The sequence below is a fragment of the Alligator mississippiensis genome, chromosome 4, assembly GCF_030867095.1.
Source record: "Alligator mississippiensis isolate rAllMis1 chromosome 4, rAllMis1, whole genome shotgun sequence".
In the NCBI taxonomy this organism is placed as follows: domain Eukaryota; kingdom Metazoa; phylum Chordata; order Crocodylia; family Alligatoridae; genus Alligator; species Alligator mississippiensis.
In genome coordinates, this window is record NC_081827.1 from 208,089,778 (window position 1) to 208,110,384 (window position 20,607).

The window sequence follows — 20,607 nt, forward strand, 5'->3', positions numbered from 1 at the left end:
ACTTTATTTGAAATACAGCATACTGGTACAAAGCCTGTATTTCCTTTATTTTTATGATTTTGCATTAGAAACATGATATTTTGAGTTCATTCTCTTTGAATGCTTACCTGTTAGCATAACTGTTACAGGGGGCGGGGGGTCAATTTAAGGCAATCAAAAAGGACAAATGTGAGTAAAAAATATTATGTATGATCACTTAAGAGAAAGAAAACACAGGATTGTTTAGGCCCATTTTCTTTTTATTATTAATATAAGTTTCTATAATCTCTTAACATTACAACTGCAGTTCAGTTTTACAGTTAATCTCACACTAAATGACAAACACCATTTGGCTTAATTAGCAGAAAGTTGAATTACAACCTTGATATAGTTACAAATTTCCAAGACTGAGAAAAACAGCTTACATTTTCTGGAATTCAGTGCTAATGCATCCCTGCCTCTTTTGTTAAGTTGGTTTCAGTTAATAAATATTTGTACGGATGAACCATTTAGCTTGGTCTCTGTTCATAGTTTTAAGAGAAAGGTGACATCTCTATATGCAACCTATCCTTAGCAGTAATAACCACAGTATAGACAAAGCCACAAAGAACTGCTGTTTCTTCTGGCTTCTCAAGTTGTAAACCTTTGTGTTACTTCCTAAAAAGTTCTGTGTAATGACATTCCACCCAAGGTTTTGCAAGAGCAAACAAAATTTTTTAATTAAATAGATGTAACAGTCAACATCCTTATTCTCTAGCCTTGAAAGCTTACTGAAAAGCAGAAGAAAAATAGCAGCTTTTTATTCATTTAAAAATGCAAGTAATAACAAAGTTAGTTAAAACCTCTTGTATTGAACCAAAATATGGCCATAGTACTCCACAAAATGAAAAGCCAATTAATATGCCCCTTCCAAGACAGACACCTGATCTTTATAGACCAAGCTCAACCTCTGAATAGACTGTGACTATAACAAATAAAGCCTATGTGAAAAAAGCAGAGAGAAGAGGGAAGCATGTCAGAAGACTTATTTTAGTATTAAATATAGGGAACAAATAAAAGGTTTGTTTTGAGAGGGAAATTCATCCCTTTTGTAATCGTTTCCTGTAGGTGTACTAAATACAAGATCAAAGGTAAGTATTTAGCTCATTCTCTCACCTTTTGAGCTATTACGCAGGTCATGTATTCTTTAGAGGTGCCAGGGTTTATTAAGCTTTGAATAACTCAAAAAACCATTCAGAAGAAAGAAAAATCAGAGAGAAGAAAGTAAAATATAGTTGTACCAAGGGGTAGTTATTATTAAGTGCTCACATTAAAGTTCTATTTTGTCCTTCTCAGGCCTATCCATTGCTATATTTGCACACCAGAGCCTTTGTTATTTCATCATATTAAATCAGACATAACTAACTTGTGTGGTTTGTGAGCTTTTACTTCATAACATCCACTTTCCAAGTCACTTGGTTTTATTTCTTGGCAGCCACATTGAAAAAAAAGTTATCTGTGTAACTTATCAACATTAGAAAAGATGGGCAACATGGGTTAGAAAGGTAGCTCTCGGAGGGAAAACAGTAGTACTTTCATTCAAAATGAGCCAAAAGGTTTTTTGGGGAAAAAAAAAGAGTACACTAGCTCATACTGAGCTCAAAATGACCATGAGGAAGCCAAATCCTTGTTGCTTTAATCCTGCATGTGCTGTCACATACCACATACAAGAAGCAATTTTTCAACTATCTGCACACATTCCTTCAGAGTTATGATTCTTCATAGCTAGACAAGCTATGCTTATATTCAGGCACATAAGAAAAAAAACCCTTTCATATTACTGACTTTTAATGCATTTCAGAGTGACACTAACAGTCAGCAGGATTCTGGCTGCCAGCATGTAATCACCATTGGTATAGCATGCGAAGTTGAGAAACCTTCTGCATTAAATACATACACACAGACACACCCACACACCCTTTTACAGCAGTGGTTTTTAACCGTTTTTCAGTAACAGACTCCTAAAAAATTTCAAATGGAGATGCAGGCCCTTTTGTAAGTGTGAGTATTCACATACTTTTAATTGATCATAGTCATCTCTCACAGACCCCTTTGACAGTCTGAGTACCCCCAGGGGTCTACAGACCACAGGTTGAAAACCACTGCTCTACAAATTCACTTTGTTGACAAGTACCTGGTATAGATATTGAATAAGGAACACTTAGCCACATACAGTGCTGAAAATCAGAATTTCCTAGAACTGAATACAAATTTGAGTACTGCTGAAATATGAACTCCATGGGCCAAAACTTTAAAAATAAGATTCAGGAGACTAGATTCACTTTTTTTTTCTCTACATAAATTACATGAAACAAAGTCCATTAAAAAAGACCCTCTAGCTGCATTAAAATATAATTACTTCCCATTTCGTGACCTATGGACATATTTGTGTTGTTTTAATTTGGTATAATCTTGAGTTCATACAGTTTAAAGTGCTGTTGAGTATTCATGATCTTTTAGATTATTTTTAATTAGATAGCCTAAATCAGTTTTAAAACAGTATCAACTTTTTGGTTCAACACTATATTTTTTAATCATATAGATTATAATCTTCAATGTTTTGTTACTAAAATTTGACAGATAATTAGATGGTATTTTGAAACAGTGTTAAACTTTCCTTAGTTTATTACAGATATAAAAAGGAGTCCAAATTGCTCAGAGTTGTAAAGTTAGTTAACTAAAGAGTCAGTATGTCCTCTTAAAGGAAAAAAAAAATGGTATTTTATATTACTACATGATTCTATACTGTCTTTTAGATATCAAAAACTTGGCAAGTTTAAGAAAAGAATGCACTTAAAACATGAGTCTTGAATATTGACAGCAAATAGTTTAAGTTTTCATTTTGCTAATTTCAAGATCTAGGTTTCAATGTAAAAATGTTTAGTGACTGACTGATAGTTGCACTGACTGATTAAGAAAAGTTGTGTATGTTGATTACGCTGATTATATCTGTAGTTACTCTTCAAGTAAACCAATAATTCAAAAAGGCCATAAGAAGTTACAGAATATTAAAACTGGAAACTTCATTTTAAGATAACAGTATATCTTCCATTTTACTCTAATAAAACTGTTGAGACCACTTCAAATGACATGGTGCTGGGAAAACTTTTATTTTAAAATAACCAAAACATGTTTTCTATTGGAAAAGGGTTTGTTCCACATCTCTGCAAAAATAAGGAAGTGAAACCAGACACATTAGGATTGCAGTGATGAAGGCAAATTTATATAAACAAACCTGTTTGTAACATACAGTGAAAAATGTCTGCTGTTCTGTACAAAACTTACAACTATCTAGGATATATTAAAGATTATCCCAGCAATACAAATATAAAACTCAGACAACAAGAAGAGTTCTCAAAGATTTCATAGTTTTCATTGATGCTGAACAGGAGACTGGCAAGCCACATATTCTATAGAAGCATGCTAATCTTCTAAACAAAGCCTGCGTTTATTCTTTTACACATTTCTGGATCTGCTACACACTTAACCTTTCAGCACACAGAAGCATTCCTTGATGTAATCCACCTCTCATCTGTTTCCTAGCAGCTTTCCTCTAGGAAGAGGCTGGGTGAGCAGCTGCTTCTGTAGAAACCACTGGTGTCAGTCTTTGTTCGCCTTGTAGGGGATGGCTTAGTAAAAAAAACAGCTGGCTGAATCCAACATGGAAACTACGATCATCAGCTGTGCTGCCTAACCCAACCTGAAATGCCAAATCTGCATTTCCAGGCTGATAAAATACCTTGATACAACTCTGTTTGGATGCCTGTTGAGAGGTTTAGGAGCATAAGTAAATCTGTAAACATTAAACAATGAACATTTACATTTTACTGGAGGAAAATAAAAGTAAGAAAAATACTAGCTTTTATAGTTTAGTCCATGTTATATTTGATTACTGGGATACCAATACAATGAAAATGTTTAAAAGGAATTTTGACAGTCATTTTTAAATTTAGTACATCAGACCTTAAGTGGTTTTATAAAAGGTTTCTGTTTCCAAAGATATTATTAGGGTCCACGTATTCTTTGACAGACCTAAGCATTCCCAATCCAACATCAGAGATAGTCTCCTTCATCCACTGTTTCCGCAATTTCCCCACTGGAAAAACAAAAAACAAAACGTTTCAATATATGGTATGATACTAGGAGCCAATCAATCTTGTGACCATGAATGAATAAACACTGTGTGATAAATGCTTTTATTCAAAAATGAGAAATGTTTTGCTTTATTTGATTTATTGAGCCCACCAGACTATCAAGCTCATTAAGCTCAGTGTACTCCCAGAGGAAGCCTGTGTTCCATGCTGTCTACTTTCTTTGCAAACTATGAAATTTAGATGAAGCTAGGTTGAGATGTGTGTCATATTACAAATAGTAATTATATAAATTTTAAAAAGTCCCCAGAACCTCACTAATGGGGAATTTAAAAAAGTGTTGAGAGGAAATGATTAGAAGTAAAAAGCACATAAAAAATGTTCTGCTTAGTTTAAAAATAATTTTCCCTGCATAAAGCTACCAAGCAAACAAGTGACCTTAAAAACTTTTGTTTTAAACAGAATTAACCAAATATCTAGTGTCAACACCACTTTCTAAACTGAAGTTTAAAAAATGAGAGGGTAAAAATTCAATTTTATTTACCTAAAACACTGTTCCAGTTTAGAAAAATTTTACAACAAACAAGTCCTAATAATGGTTAACTTAAATGACCAAGTTAAAGGAATATTCATTTATTAATTAACTAACTCATCAACCCTGATTTAACAGGTCATTCAAAATAAGGGACATTATTTCATTCAAGACAGTGTAGTATTTAACATGTCAGCCTAAGACACAATCCATTTGTCAGTATGTGCCAATATACTATAACATCTGTCTCGAAAACCTTTAAGAGTATTTGAAACTAAATTCAAGTCATCTTTGTGTCCCATTCTCAGGGTAACCATCAAACTGTCATCAGAATAATAAATGATGGGGACACCACTGGGGAACAGAATATTTTTGTTTATACCTTAAGGAATAGAAGCTAGACACAACGGTGACTGAAAAAAAAAAAAAAAAATACAATGTACAATAATGCAACCTTCCCCCCCCCCCCAAAAAAAAAACAAACAAAAAACAACCCAAACCAAACCTGAAATATTGTCAAATGCACTGTTTATACTGGTATATAAATAATAAGCAAATATTCCAATTAATAGTACAATTATTAAATATTCATATGATGCAGAAACATCTGTCAATCTTACTTTATAGTGATAAGAAATCCCCATCTCTAAATAAACTGTCATTACAATTTCACTGTCTCCTAGATATTTAAGTTTAGTTAACTAAACTATAATGACTGTGTATATGGCTTGACCAACACTTCATGCCACCCACACTAGCTGTTACAAACTAGGAGTTGAAGAGCAGTCATTGACATTCTCAAACGTTATCTGTAATGTAGTTTCAGCGAATGTGTCCTGTGGTTACGGATGCAATTGTCCTGAAAAGACTGCAAACAACTGCTCCAACAAGATGGAGCACATTAGAACCACAGCAGGATGCCCAACAGCTAGCATGCCTGCCTCTTCTAACACCTCCAGTAATAATGCAATTCCATGAGGAACCGAACTACTGTCTGAGCAGCCACCAAACAGCCATTGCATATTTAATGAAGTCGCTCACCAAGTGCTGGAAAACAGAAGGTGCTTGGAGTGCATCATTAGTTCTGTCAAAGTGATAATTTACACATCTATCTTGTCAAATTTTCTATGGTTTATACTTTTATAATAATAAATCTAACATACATTTGATTAGTGAACTGGAAAGTAAAAAAGCTGTACAGCAGATATTGGTGGTCCTTCATGAACATATTTGATATGATTTTAACCCCTTGGTGGCAATAGGTTGTGAGCTCCTGCTGCCCACTTTAATGACTTTACATAGGTTTGTCAGCTATTACAACTTGAGGTATCAAGGGGTTAAAAACTAAGACGTTAAAGAAGCATTACTAGGGAATTTAAACTGTTTCCTATAGCTGCATCTCTCATACAATTACAAGGGCAAAGAAGTCGAAAAAAAGGCTAACAATCAGGCTTGGGTATAGAGCTTTGCTATCATACACAAAAAGCATTTCTCCTCTAGAATCTTACTCAAGGTTTATTTCCACCTTAGCTATTTCATTCATTCTCTGTACAGAATATTCTATCACATCAGAAAATAAGTTAACCTACTCCATGTAAAAGAGCTTGCACTTCAAACATTTTAGGGTCTACAAAGCATAGACATACATGCCCATGCTTTTAAGGATGGGAAAAAAGGAACAACATTGCTTAAAAGGAATAAATGTTTATACTGAACACAAGTAATTTAGCTTCTTACTTACAAGAATAACTTGGAGACAGTTGTAAAAATGACTAGGGGAAAACTTGAAGCTGAAAGGAAGCCTTTGCTTCCAAAATAGAACTTAGATCTTTGAACCTAATCTAGTAAGGACTATAACAAAGGAAAGTGTAAATAATTTTAAGCTTCTGTATTTAAAGGGTTACATTGAAAAACCACTTACATACAATACATGGACCTGTGTGCAAGAAGTAATGTACATATCTTATGCTGCATAAAGAGTTTGAATATTTATCAAAATCTCATCATCATAACCCTTCCTTAGTCCTGCCCTCCCTTCCCTTTAATCCTATTAGACAAAACTCTATTCACTTGGCATGTGGCATCACCATGATGCTACATTCTTTTAAGGCTTTCAGACTAGTGGTCTAAGATGAAGGTCATAGGGCTGATTTTGAAATTAAGATAAATGAAAAGAGCCCACTCCCCAAACTGTGCTTATAATTGATTATGCAGCTACATAAATAAGTAATGAAAGCCACCTACTACATTTCCATAATTATTACAAGAAACAAGAAGTAGTGGCAGACTGAGCAGGGCAAATTCAACAAATATTATATAGATATCTTATCAATGAGCTGCAATAGCCACGCAGTTTCTCTAGGCCTACACATTTGTAGGCAATTTTTGTAACACGTTTCCCCAGAAGTGTGGCTGAGGTCCATGAACCATATACATACACAAAATTCAGTACCACAGGATTCTCCCCTAGCCAATATAACTAAAATACAGTGCACGTCCAAACCAGTATCTACCTGTCCTGCTGATGAATGCCTAATGTACTGATACAGCATCCTATTTCAGTTGAAATCAGTGAAAAAAAATCAAAATATTCCTTAATAAAAATGAGTTATCATCATCATCCTCTAACTTCTCTTAAGTGAGATATAGGTAGAGGTGCATAGAGGTATTCTAAATCTTTTGTGCATTAACTGCAAATAAAAAGTCTAACATTAAGACTTGTCCACAGTGAGGAAAATTTCAGGGGCATTCACTGCATGAGATCATTTGTTGCACCATTTGTCCTTGCACTGGGGGATGTGCATACATCAGCCGAAGTACATGTTGAACATTTGGCAGTGATTCACATGCTCCCTATCAGTGAATCCAATGCTGTTCCTGGAGCCTCAGGCAACCTTTTTAGCAAGCTGTTTCTCTTCCAGTTGTTACTGTTCCTTTGAGATGGATCTTACCACAGTAATCCAGTCTCTGTAGTAATCAAGCCCTCTGATTGCCATGTGCTCTACTTGGAGCAATTACTGAAGAGTACCTTCAGTTAATGCAGAATACTGTTCATTTCTGCACCTTACGATCTGTGCTTTTCTGTTCAGAAGAGAAATTCAATGGTCTGTAAGAGCCCAGGAACCTTTAACTGTATTATTAAGGAAGCTGTCCCTACAGGCAGCACTCCAAGGTAGACAGGTAACATTTTCAATACAATCTCATTCTCAGAGTCCTGTTGTCTGATAAACCAAACCTAAAGTTCTGGCAAACTTTAGATTGTAATGCAAGACCCTCTTTGGTCAGGACCTCTGATTAACCTCTCCTTGTAGGTACCTATAATTTTTTTAATTAAATGTGTTCTGAAGAACTTCTGATAGCAGCCATTTCTGAGGATGTAAAAGATACCAAAGGTACAGGACAGCAGGTTGAAGAATTCATGGACAACTTTTGAGTTGGCACTTAATATATTCTGAATGTTAAAACTAGGGTTGCTAAACAATAAAAGCACAAAGAAAAGTAGCATCTTAAGTGTTTGTCCAGAAGAGTAGATTTTTATATTTTACCAACCAAATTTTCCACTACATTTGCTGGACCTTAAATTTTAACTAAGGATTGAGCCTGGTCAATACTGGGCTAGAGACCCAAGTAAAACCCAGGTATTGCATGCATTGGGGTTAGTAATTTATACTGTACTAATACAGTAGCATGGCAAAGACAAGCATACTGGTGTAAGCTGGAAGATGCAGAATAGAGGCTTTGAATCAAGTGTCAAGCCATCTGACTTGTGGCAACAGCATTTCAGTTCTTAAGTATAAAACTAGTGTTGAATCAGTTGTGTTTTTCCCTTTCCTGAAAACATTTGTGTAGCACAGACTATGTAAAATTGCTGGTGCTTCCAAACACTAAAGCATCAACTGTGCAAGGCTGGGTATACAGCATCAGATATACTTTGAAAATGCAACAAAAACAGAATTTCATGGAATTAGGCATTTTTTGTCTAGTTGCAATCAAAATCCATGTTTTGGACTGAAACTGCTATTTTGCTTCATGTAGGCACCAAAGATGCTCTTCTGCCTGACAAAGACCTGACTGCAGTTTTCTCTGCATGCTGCTTTCATCAGAAGGGGACTGCATTACCCAAGCAACATCCCTGCTGCTTAGGTAAGAGAAGGAGGAAAAGTGAGACAAAAAAGGGCTTTCCTGGCTCATCCTTGAGGAAATATGCTCAAGGATATGATGACAGGGAGAATGTGACAACAAGAAGGAGCATTTGTGGGCACTGGGCAAAATTTGTAATTGAGGGTCAACCTAATAGGACTGCATCCAAAAAAGGCAGACGTGGGCCAACCTGCACTGTATGCGTCTTGCATAATGCAGTTTGGGCAGAATGGATTTAAGGCAAGCTGGGGTTCCAGATGCATCTAATGTAGGTTTACCTGAATCTTCACCCCCATGGCCCAGCCCCCACAGCCCATAACAGGCCCACAGTATGTCTACTACCCTCTCAAAAGGGGCTGATAACAGCATGTGGCCTAGAAAAGATAAGACTTTACCCAGCTGTCACTTTTAGTAAGAGCTGGATGCTGTCTCTACAGTAATTTAACTGCTAATCTTACTGGAAGAATCTTTCCCCACTGACCTAGAAGTTTCTTAAAAAAAGGTTGTCTCACTAGTTCCAGTAATGTATTATGGAAAAAAAGTCAAATCCAATTCTGTGAGACTGAAGAATACCTGCTTTGGAATTTATGTCAGTTGTGCTACAGTAGGTACATCTATATGTGCATTAATACAACTTCTCTAGCATGCATTAAATTCAGTACCTTTCAGCATTTATACACATGCTCCAGGAGGTGCTTTAATTAGAGTGGCTCTGAGTCACGTGTATCAGTGTCTCCGGCCGGAAAAATGGCAGTGGGGATACTTTAACTAAAGCTTGTCAAACAAGCTTTAAAGTGCCCCCTGCCATTATTTTCAGTGCAAGGACATTGATACACATGATGCTGGAGTCTGCTGGAGTGCAGCAATTACCACACTCCAGCAGACTATTAATGTGCAGTAAAATAATCTATTGCGCATTAAAGTGCAGGGATAGATTAATCCAATATGTAGGAAATATGTATTGGTATCCTGTATCTGGCAGTTTTGTATTTGCCATTCAAACAACTCAAAGGAGCTCTTCAGAATTCAGAGTCCGAGCAAGTCCTCATTTATATTGGAAAACTGTTTTGAAAAAGCAGAGGAAGGCAAATCTTGCCCTAAAAAACACTATATAAAAGAAATGAAAGATTATAGAAGAATATGGCATATGAGAACAGTGATCAGGCAGAGGATAGGCACACAACATACCATCCTTCTCTGGAACCTATATTGAAAATCCTCTAACAGTTACAACCCATACTAGAAGAAGATTCAACTCTTAAAGAGCTCTTTCCAGAACCACCCATCCTAACCTTTAAACAAGCACCGAACCTTGCCAACCTCATCATCAGAAGCAAACTTCCTATGGCACAAAGCACACTGAGTGGATCCAGACCATGATGAGACAAAATGTAAAAAACCTGCCATCACATCTCCAATACCCTCACAATACTATACCCCACAACACAACCATCCCCATTCCTGGATCTTACACTTACACCTCCAGAAAAGCAGTCTCTCTCACCCAGTGCACTAAATGCCGATAGAAAATATGTAGGAGAAACCAAACAACAGTGTACCAGAAAACATGCATACCGAAAATCTATCAAAGACAAAAATACCTAAGTTAGCTTTAGGTGCATACTTTTCATAAGATACCCACTCTCTCTCCAATCTTTCAGTTCTAATCCTCAAAGGGAATTTACAAAACACTTTCAGACATTGAATTTATGGCACATTATATAACCTGCCTGACATCTGATAACCCCAGACAGCCTTTCTGCATTTTACCAGCTACATTTTATCACCTTCTCCCCTTTCCCGCCCCCCCCCACCTCAACTACCTTTCACACCCATTGTTTTCTGTTCCCTTTGAACCTCACTGCCATACATTTGCATTTTCACAGACCTGCAATTTGGCTTCTATTCTACCCAGGAAAAGCACACAAACACCAACAGGCAAACAAGGTTCTTTTGGTGAATATATCATTTATTAGACCAACTTAAATAGTTGGAAAAATTTTTTTAGCAAGTTTTCGGGTTTAAAAACCCTTTGTCAGGCTGAGGAAGTCTCTGCAGTTGGTGTGCGCTCTTCCTGGACGGAATGAATAGTAAAGAAGCCAGAGGCTGAGCTGGTATGCATGCAAGATAGGCAGTCAGTGCAGATGTAAATTGAAGAGTCAGTGCGTGACAAACAGGCTGGATGTGGGGGTAGAAGGGAGATACAGACTTTCCCTATGGTTGAAGAAGGGTATTTCTTGCAAAGAACAACTTTTCTAACTATTTAGTTGGTCTAATAAAAAGATAACACATCTACTCAAACAACCTTGTCTGCCTATGTCCTTAGACTAACATGGCTACAACCCCATTTTGAGCTAAACACTTATGAGATACACAGACAGACAGAGCTGCATTCCCTCTATGCCATGCCCAGAATTGCCATCATGAACCATAACGAACCCACTTGATCTGCCTCTACATTCAGCCAAATCCCAACCATGCAGCAATGTCATTTCACCAGAAGAGCAACTACAGATTTTTCTAAAGGGGATCAGTTTTTTTGTTTTTTTTTAAATGATCTCTGCTCAACAGATGCAAGTAAAAATATGGAAAATAAAAACCGTTTAATAAAATGTACATCAATTCAAGAATGCATGTTTGTGCAAAATATGATCTGCGCAAGTGACAATTTTCTAGTGTTTTAGAGGTGTAAAACAGAAAAACAGCATAAATGGAAGTAACTTATGCAAATGGACTTTTGAATTGTATAAATGACTGAAGACAGCATTAAGCCTAGTTCACAATATATAATGCTGTGTAGTACCATGACTACAATTGCCTAGAGTTTCTCTTCATACCTCTGTAGAAGGCAGTCAAATTAAAAGTACATCTTATTCTTATGAATAAAATCTGTAGTGACAGGACCTTTAAAAATTGACTAAATTAATTTTAAAGTGGAATGAATCAGTATATTGGAGAGTGAGCATGTGTACAAACGCATGAGAGCAAGAATGGACAGACAAGGTTCTTTGGGTGAATCTGATAGTCAGAAAACAATTATTAAGCAAGCTTTTGGGTTCAAAAACCCTTCATCAGGCTAAGGAAGTTTCTGCAGTTGGTGTGTGCTGGGGGGGGGTGGAAGGATGTGGGGGGAGAAGAGAGAGAGAGACACAAGGGAGATGAACAGTGGAGAGAAACCTGAGGAGTCAGATGTCAGGCAGGTTATAATGTGTCATAAATCCAATGTCTATATTCATCCCCCTTCTCTCTCCCCGCCCCCCCCAGCCTGTCTCTCACCCATTGACTCCTCAATCTACATTGTCACTAACTGCCTATCTTGTATGCATACCAGCCCAGCCTCTGGCTTCTTTACTTTTCATTCCATCCAGGAAGAACACACACCAACTGCAGAAACTTCCTTAGCCTGATGAAGGGTTTTTGAACCTGAAAACTTGCTTAATAATTGTTTTCCAACTATTTAAGTTGGTCTAATAAAAGATATCAGATTCACCCAAAGAACCTTGTCTGCCTATGTCCTTAGACCAACACTGCTACAACCTACACTCCTGAGAGCAAAAAGGTAATTTATTTGTTTTGAAAAACCTTTGTAAGTACCATACTAGTTCCTGCAGGCAGCCTACTCAGCTTGGATATCAACATGCCTAGTGGATATTTAAAAGGACTCATTGCTGATACCAGCGGAGCAAGAGAAAAAGTGATGCTCAAAGTGATTCTCTACCATCTTCTCTGACTTAAGGTGGGTAGACAGGGAAGAAGCTGGATCCAGCATCATAAATGTCTCTTTTAGACGAAGGGAGTTTGATTCCCGAAAGCTTGCAGAAAAGGACAAATTTTCTTGCCATTTTCCAGTTGGTCTAATAAAAGGTATCATTTTGGAAACAAGAGTTCTAGTTTTTTGTATGTCTTTTAGAAAGAAAAACAATGGAAGGTTTAAAAACAGGGGTATATCAAAATACAGCTCCCGGGCTGGATCTGGCCTGCAAAGATAGGTCATATGGCCCACGAGGCTTCTCATGGACTGGAAGACCCACTTAGGCAGGCTGGTTTTGGTCCATGCAGTTTATTGCCACAGCTGCCAGAGCCGCTGTGTCAGCATGACTAGAACCTAAGGGGGGTTAACGCTGCCATCACATGCATCCACCTGGCCCTCATCTGCCACTGAATTTAGTGTTTTTATTTGCTGTTGGTAACTGAGAATCATCAGCAGGGGAAACAGGGGGACAAGTGGCAGCTGCATTAACACCCTGATTTTTGAAGTATTTATCAATTTTCCAGTAAACAACAGGTATCTGAATTAGGGCACTGGGTCCATCAAAAGTCTAACTACCTACTCCTTGCAGTGGCCAATCCCTGCTACTTTAGAGGATATTAGTGGCTCTTTAGTTCACTTGGTTAGAACAGGGTGCTAATAACACCAAGGTCAGACTCAATCCCCATTTGGAAGTGATCTCTTCAGGTCCCTTTCAGCTTTACTTTTCTATGAGATCTATGAGGATGCCTAACCTTCCCACACAGCAAAATGACCTAAACAGTGATAACTTAGACTACCATTTTGTAGTAACACCAGCTTAGACTAAAATTCCTGCTAGATTTATGAACCAGATGTACATGACTGTAATAACAAAGTCACTTCTGACAGCTCCAGATGTTTAAACCCAAACATTACTAGTAAAAATTTCATTTTAAAATTAAAGTATGAAGTTCAAAATTATTTTTTGCAGTTTATTGTTGGGTACTAAAATGGATATAAACTTTAGCAGTAGAATTCAGTGGTCAAGAAAAAGTTCTCTTAGTAGCCATATACCACTGAAAACTGATTTAAAGTTGCAAATAGAATCGATTTATCATATCAGACAGGTTTTTTTTTTTCCTTTTTTTTTTTTTTTTAATAGAAAAAAGAGCCCTGCGAAGTTTTACAGGGTTTACAAACACTAAAGCAATCCCCCGGGATGAAATGTAGATGACAGCATGAAGAAAAAAAATCTGTGATTTTAAAACTGTGTCACATTTTACGGTTTAGAAAAAGGCCAGTGTTTAGATGTTACTTGTACGTTTCCTCTCTCTTGGGAATGACTCTTCCTGCAGGCTAAATCCCGGAGTATGCAATAAAATAATAATACTGCAGGCTAGATCCCGGAGTACACAATACAAAAAACAAAGCACCTTTTGCATTGTTGCCTCACTGCAACACTTGAGGTCTGAACTGTCAGTTTTGCTTCTACAAAAGTTTTATGTATCAAATGATGGTATTTCTTCCACTGTAGCTAGGCACATTTTCAATAAAATTTCAAGAGCTGAATTTTAAATGGTTTAATTATATACTAATTGGGAAAGAAGGGTCTTAGCATCCATTTCAAACTCAAATTATTTGTAAAATTACTTTTAAGAGTTTACTACAGTTTTATTAGTTTTCAATTCATCCGGTGATCTCAAAAGCTTGGGCCCTTTTACAAATCAACATGCCTGTAAATGTACAAATTAGTTTTATAATTATACAGATTTCTAGTGCAAACTTTGCTGCATAAACTGACCAGTTCTTCCCTTACAAGTATGATAAGATTGAGTTAAGCAGGCTTGATATTTCCTATAGCCTCAAGTCCCAGACTACATCTGTTTTCTTTGATACACAAAACCAGAGTTAAAATAGCTCCATTCATCACAGCATGATTGTAGGCAGACAAACCAGCCTGTCTGTTTCCAGATAGTGAAAGCAACTGTTATTAATCACAATTACAGGACAAACACTAAGAGAAATTGCATCAATATTCTCCCTTTCCCCAGACAAGAACTTGAAAGCAGTGCTGAGAACGTCTCCACAAGACCTGAAGGTCAGTAAATAAAAACAATACCATTAGATTAATTTACAACAGGAACTATGTACCTCAAAAAATTATAGCATGCATATTTTCACTTATACAACCCATGAAAATAAAACAACACTTCAAAAACAATTGAGGTTGAGACTATTAATCAGAAAATTATGAGTAAAAAAATTATAGGCATGCTGTAATTTAGCCAAACCCAAAAGTTAAAAACACAGAAATGTAGTCACTGTTACAGTTAAAAGAGATCCATAAGTACAAGGACATGGAAATGTAATTACGATACCCACACAGAGAAGGAGGTTGTAATGATGCCATGCAAATCCATACAATTATGACTGAAGCAAATGAAATGGCTTGAAGTATCCTTTATCCACAGCTATAAAAACACTAAGGATTTTTCCTCCCTTACATTTTGGTTCTTTCATGCTGTAACAGCTCTGCCATCCATACCTCAACAATATCAGACTGCTGGAAGAGCCTTAGAATAGTGGACAGTCGAGCACAAATGAAAACAGATCTGGATGTATCCCTGTAACTTTGTGGCTCTTCAAGACCAGGAAAAATACCTATATGACATCACCTTTGCCTCTCACAAACTTACATCTTATGGGCTTCATGTAGAGCCAATATAGGTTCAAGAATTAATAGTTAAACTTAAGTCATTTTATTTTCCTTACTCTGTCAGCCTGCAGTCTCTTGGACAATTTCCAGAAGAGGAAAGGAAAGATCACATTTAAAAATTATACAACTAATTTCAAATTCTAAATACACAAATCAAAAACAAAAACAATTTAAAACTGGAGTTCTACTCTCAGACCTTAAAATTTAAAGCATAGATACAGGGCAGACAGACACCTATCACACTAGACATTTACTTGATATATGTGAAAGATTTGAGGTTACATACATATATGATGGATCTTTGCTTCAAACCATATTCACAGAAACATTAACAGCTCAAAAAAAGTATGCTCGTTAACTATCCCTCATTTTCCCATTCATGATAAGGTGTCAAAAATCAGTGTTTTGAGTGAGACAATACATATTCAAATCAATGTACATAAGTATTTACAGAAAAATCAATCATTATATATCTAATAAAGTGAAGATGGCTCATTTGTAAAGTTTACTGAATTAATTTTTTTCTCCTTGCCATAGTTTAAATGACTTAAGGCATGATGCTGAAAGAGCTTGAGGTTAAAAAAAAAAAAAAGTCAAGTGGTCAAGAGTCTGAAAATGTAAAAATTAAAGGCTTCCTGTACAATCTTAATTTCTCTCTTTTGTGCTTATTTTAACTATATAAATCATCTACTATATTTTCCACAGGATCTCTACCTCATCCAGTAGAATATGAACAGTGCACGTAAGTGAGCAGCTGTTTAATTTTTTGGTTTACACTCATTGTTTGATGTGTAGCCTGATGACTTAGTACACATTATCTAAACTCTGCTCTGTCTAAAGACAGAATTATAAAAATTTCTCCATGGACCTTTCTATCGTACTCACTGTAGTAAGGAGTGCTTCACATTTTATGTTCACAGCACTTCTTTGAATTGGAGTGGTTGTGTCTCTATAGATGGAGCTGAAGCACAGAGAAATTAAAGACAAAAGCAACTGCTAACGTCCAGTGTCAACTATGAACATCTAATTTGACACACTTAGGACTTCATCTTTTAGAATACTTTAAACATAAGTACTGTATAATGCTACATACATTTCCCATTAACTTCAGCTGAATTGCTCATGTCAGTTTAGCCTCCTTGCCTCTAGGCTCATTATCCAACTCTAATATCTTTCCTCATACCCATCTCTGCCCAGCTTCTCATGTAGTACGTCTTTCCCCTTCTTGAAATGGAATGAAGAGTCAATGGAAGTCTCACACCTCCGTAGTTGCTCTTTAGACACTTTGGCCAGGCAGTCCCTTCTTAAAACACATCCCAGCTCTTTTCCCTTCTGCCCACTAGTTTTAGTCTGGGTGTCTTTATTCAGCCAGGGGTGTAGGTTGTAGCCATGTTGGTCTAAGAGCATAAGCAGACAAGATTCTTTAGGTGAATTTGATATCTTTTATTAGACCAACTTAAATAGTTAGAAAAAACCCTTTTTCCAACTATTTTTTTTCAAACAAAAATAGATTTTGCAACTATTTAAGTTGGTCTAATAAAAGATCAGATTCACCCAAAGAACCTTGTCTGCCTTTGTTCAGCCAGACAAGGTTCCTTGGGTGAATTTGATAACTTTTATTAGACCATCCCAAATAGTTGGAGAACGGTTATTAAGCAAGCTTTCGAGTTCAAAAACCCTTCGTCAGGCTAAGGAAGTTTCAGCAGTTGGTGTGTGCTCTTCCTGGATGGAATTCAGCCAGTTCCTTTTTATTATCCATTTCTTTTGCTAGCTCCCAGTCCTCTCCTCCCTCCTGACTTATCCACTTTCCCCCCTCCGCATTTAAACACTGTCCCCTCCTCCTTGTTATGTAGATGCCTTGAAAACAGATGAGGGACAGTTCTTCTCAGTTCCCGTGACCTGTTCTACCCTGGCCCAAAGCAGGTAGGAGCAGTCATTAGAATGAAAATCTCTCCCTGCCCTGAAGTGCTGTGTTGAAGCATGCAATCACTTGGCAGAAATAAAGTATATATAAATGAGCAGGTCACATGTAAGATTCAGGAGTGGCTGGAGCTTACTTAAGTGAGGACAATCTTAGAAGACTTTAGCAGCTAAAGTCTAAGCATGCATGAACTGCAATTTGTCAAAGGCTTGTAAAACTTGATTGTGGATTTTCATGTGATAGCAACAGGCATATCCCTTGACCAAAGCTGCCTCTCCCTTCCCAAATTTTGAGTTCCAGCTTTAAATCATGGGAGGTACTTAAGAGCAAGAAAAAAAAATCCCTTCCCCATGTTCTCAGAAGCAGCAGAACCATCTTGACAGATGTTTTCCTGAGTTTCAGCCTGAGGCAGACACTCATCATGGCAAATTTCAGCTTAAACAGATTAAATCTGGCACAGTTATAAGTAATTGAAAACAGAAGTCTTAGAATGGGAAATACTGAACAATTAATAGGGGGCACCCAACCCCACCTGTAAGTGGAACTCTAAACTTGACTAAAAAAAAAAAAAAAAAAAGAGAGAGAAACAACCAGATTTTTCATACAACATTTTTGAAATCTCGAACGTGCTTGAAAACAAGGTACTGTTAAACCAGAAAAAACACTTTTACAAAAAACATATTAGGTAGAAGGCAGGGAAGGGTGGCACCTTAGTCAGGTTTTAAGACCTGGCTGTCTTTAGAAAAAACACAAATTCAATCCACAACAAAATCTGTGCTCCCTTCTGTGCATATCCAAGGAAAATATTTATTACACTATAACCAGAACTACTCTAGACACAAAATCTTCTACCACCATTAACAAATATGCCAGTGGCATTTATGACTTAAATGCATTCATCTCGTCAAGAAGGAAAAGCTTTTGTACTAGCTTTACTTTTCAAGAAATTCTGTTACTGAAACATGATCTTATTAGCTCGCTTTGGTGTTTGTTAACCTAAAACACAATTCTTCCATAGTTTCATAGTTGGTAGTGGCGGAAAGGACCTAAGCAGATCATCAAGTCCGACCCCCTGCCATGGGCAGGAAAGGATGCTGGGATCAAATGACTCCAGCTAGGTGTCTATCTAGCCTCCTTCTGAAGACCCCCAGGGTAGGAGCGTGCACCACTTCCCTTGGAAGTTGGTTCCAGCTCCTAGCAGCCCTGACTGTGAAGTAGCGCCTCCTGATATCTAGTCTGAATTTACTTTCAGTCAACTTATGGCCGTTGCTCCTTGTTACTCCCGGTAGCGCTTGGGGGAACAAGGACTCTCCCATTGCCTGCTGGTCCCCCTTGGCAAGTTTATAGGCAGCCACCAGATCCCCTCTCAGCCTTCTCTTGTGGAGGCTGAACAGGTTCAGGTCCCATAGCCTCTCCTCGTAGGGCCTGCCCTGCTGTTTCCTGATAATGCGAGTGGCCCTCCTCTGGACCCTCTCGATGCTGTCCACATCCCTTCTGAAGTGCGGCGCCCAGAACTGGACACAGTACTCCAACTGCAGCTTGACCAATGTCACAGAGGGGGAGGATCACCTCCCTGGACATGCTCGTGATGCATCTATGGATGCATGACAAAGTGTGGTTAAGCCTTCCTGACCGCGTCCCCACATTGGTGGCCCATGTTCATCTTGGAATCAATAGCGACTCCAAGATCCTTTTCCGCCTCTATGCTGATGAGAAGGGAGTTCCCCAGCCTGTAGGTATGCTGCTGGTTCTTCCTCCCCAGGTGCAACACCTTGCACTTGTCCGTATTGAAACCCATCCTATTCTCATCCGCTCACCCTTGTAACCTGTCCAGATCTAGTTGTAGCCCATCCCTCTCTTCTAGTGTGCTCACTTCAAGTGCTTAATTAAAATAAAGATAATTAAAATAAAATAAATTAAAATAAAAAAGCCTTTGTCTGCTTAATTTGCACTCACAGAGCAGCCTTTGTTTAAAAAAAATAAATTAAAAAAAAAAAGGACTTTTCCACCGAGGGGGATCCTACCATCTCTCAGCTCTCCTCTGCAAGAAAAAAATTCTCCCAGGTAGAAAAGAAATTTCAATAATCTTTGAATTCTCCTTTGCCTGAACAAGATTGGGCCCAAAAGCTCACAAAGAAAGAATTTTTTTTGCTCTTTATTTGGTCTAATAAAAAATATCACCTCTACCCCAAGAGTTTTGTCTGCCTATGCCTATTTAGACCAGTGGTTCTCAACCTTTTTTTGTATCAAGGCCCATTATTAAACATTGATTGCCAGTCCTAACCCAATGCCCCTCACTCCCAACCCATAGCCTGCCATCCGACACTGCAAGATAACAATGCTAATAAAAGATACTGCCTCTACCCCAAGAGTTTTGTCTGCCTAATTAAAATAAACCATTCAAGATAAATTGATTGACCAAATTTGCATGTCATACTCTTATACAATGTTCTGGAACCAGGTGCCCAGGAGCATATTGTATGAGCACACAACATTTTTAGCAATATGGTCTGACACCAAATCAGCCAGGCCTAACTGGATTTACCTGAGAAAACTGGCAATGGTACAGAAGACTGTCAGCAAAGATGTCAGCAGGATTATGGGAGTAATTTCAAACTACATCCTTAGATAATTTTCCAAGTTTCATTAAGCAACACAAAATCCTTAAAGTTTCTAACATCATAAGCTACTTAAAAATTCAGAACTAGAAACAATACCTCCATGGTGATGTGACAAGCTTCCTCCATTTGCAAGAATTTCCTCTCTAGCAGCTGTCTAAATTGTGGAAGATTAAAACATTCAGTGAACACAATACAGTATAGTAGAATAGAATAAAGTTATAATAAAAATACTTTAGTTAACATAGGACATTGATACTATTCTGGAATATCACCATGGCTAGAGCAATCACCTAAAGTGGAAGAAAATGAGGTTCAAGACTCTACTTCAATATATAATTATTCATACAAAGTGAGGCAGTTTCAACAGAAAAGAGTATTTTCTGCATCTTTTGGTTTCACCCAGATGGAGAATGGGAAACTTTTCTGAAATACTGAAAATGTTTACAGGACAGAAAAACTGTTTCTTGTCTACCTTTAATTGTGGATACTTGGGCACCTTTCTGAGCACTCAGTGAGCAGTAATCACGTTTCCCAAAAATGGGAATGGAGTTACTCTTGACAGTTCTTCATTTCTTTAGGAAGTTACACATGCTAACTCAAGTAACGTTTTTAGTTATTATGCCTGGCCTCATTTGAGCAGCATACACTTTTTGCCAAGTGGTTTAAGGCTCATCTACACGTGGATTTTTCAAAACAACATCAGAAATTATTTCTACATAAGTCCCCTGTAGATGCTTACAATATATACCTGAATCCAAGATGACCCTGAATTTAAGACAGCCCCACAATAATTAGACTCAATACACAGAAAAATTTGAATTATTATAATTTTACAGTT

General features: G+C 37.3%; 1 protein-coding gene across 1 annotated transcript in view; it reads right to left on the reverse strand.

Annotated features, from left to right (window-relative positions):
• Positions 1-218: 218 nt before the first annotated feature.
• Positions 219-20,607, reverse strand: part of AGPS (alkylglycerone phosphate synthase) — a 130,727-nt gene continuing 110,338 nt past the window's right edge. Inside the window, exons 19-20 of the mRNA XM_014599342.3 lie at positions 19,866-19,923; positions 219-4,114 (exon numbers count right to left, since the gene is read on the reverse strand). Of these exons, the coding sequence (XP_014454828.1) occupies positions 3,993-4,114; positions 19,866-19,923 (180 nt within the window). The 3' untranslated portion in view covers positions 219-3,992. The remainder of the gene's footprint in view (positions 4,115-19,865; positions 19,924-20,607) is intronic.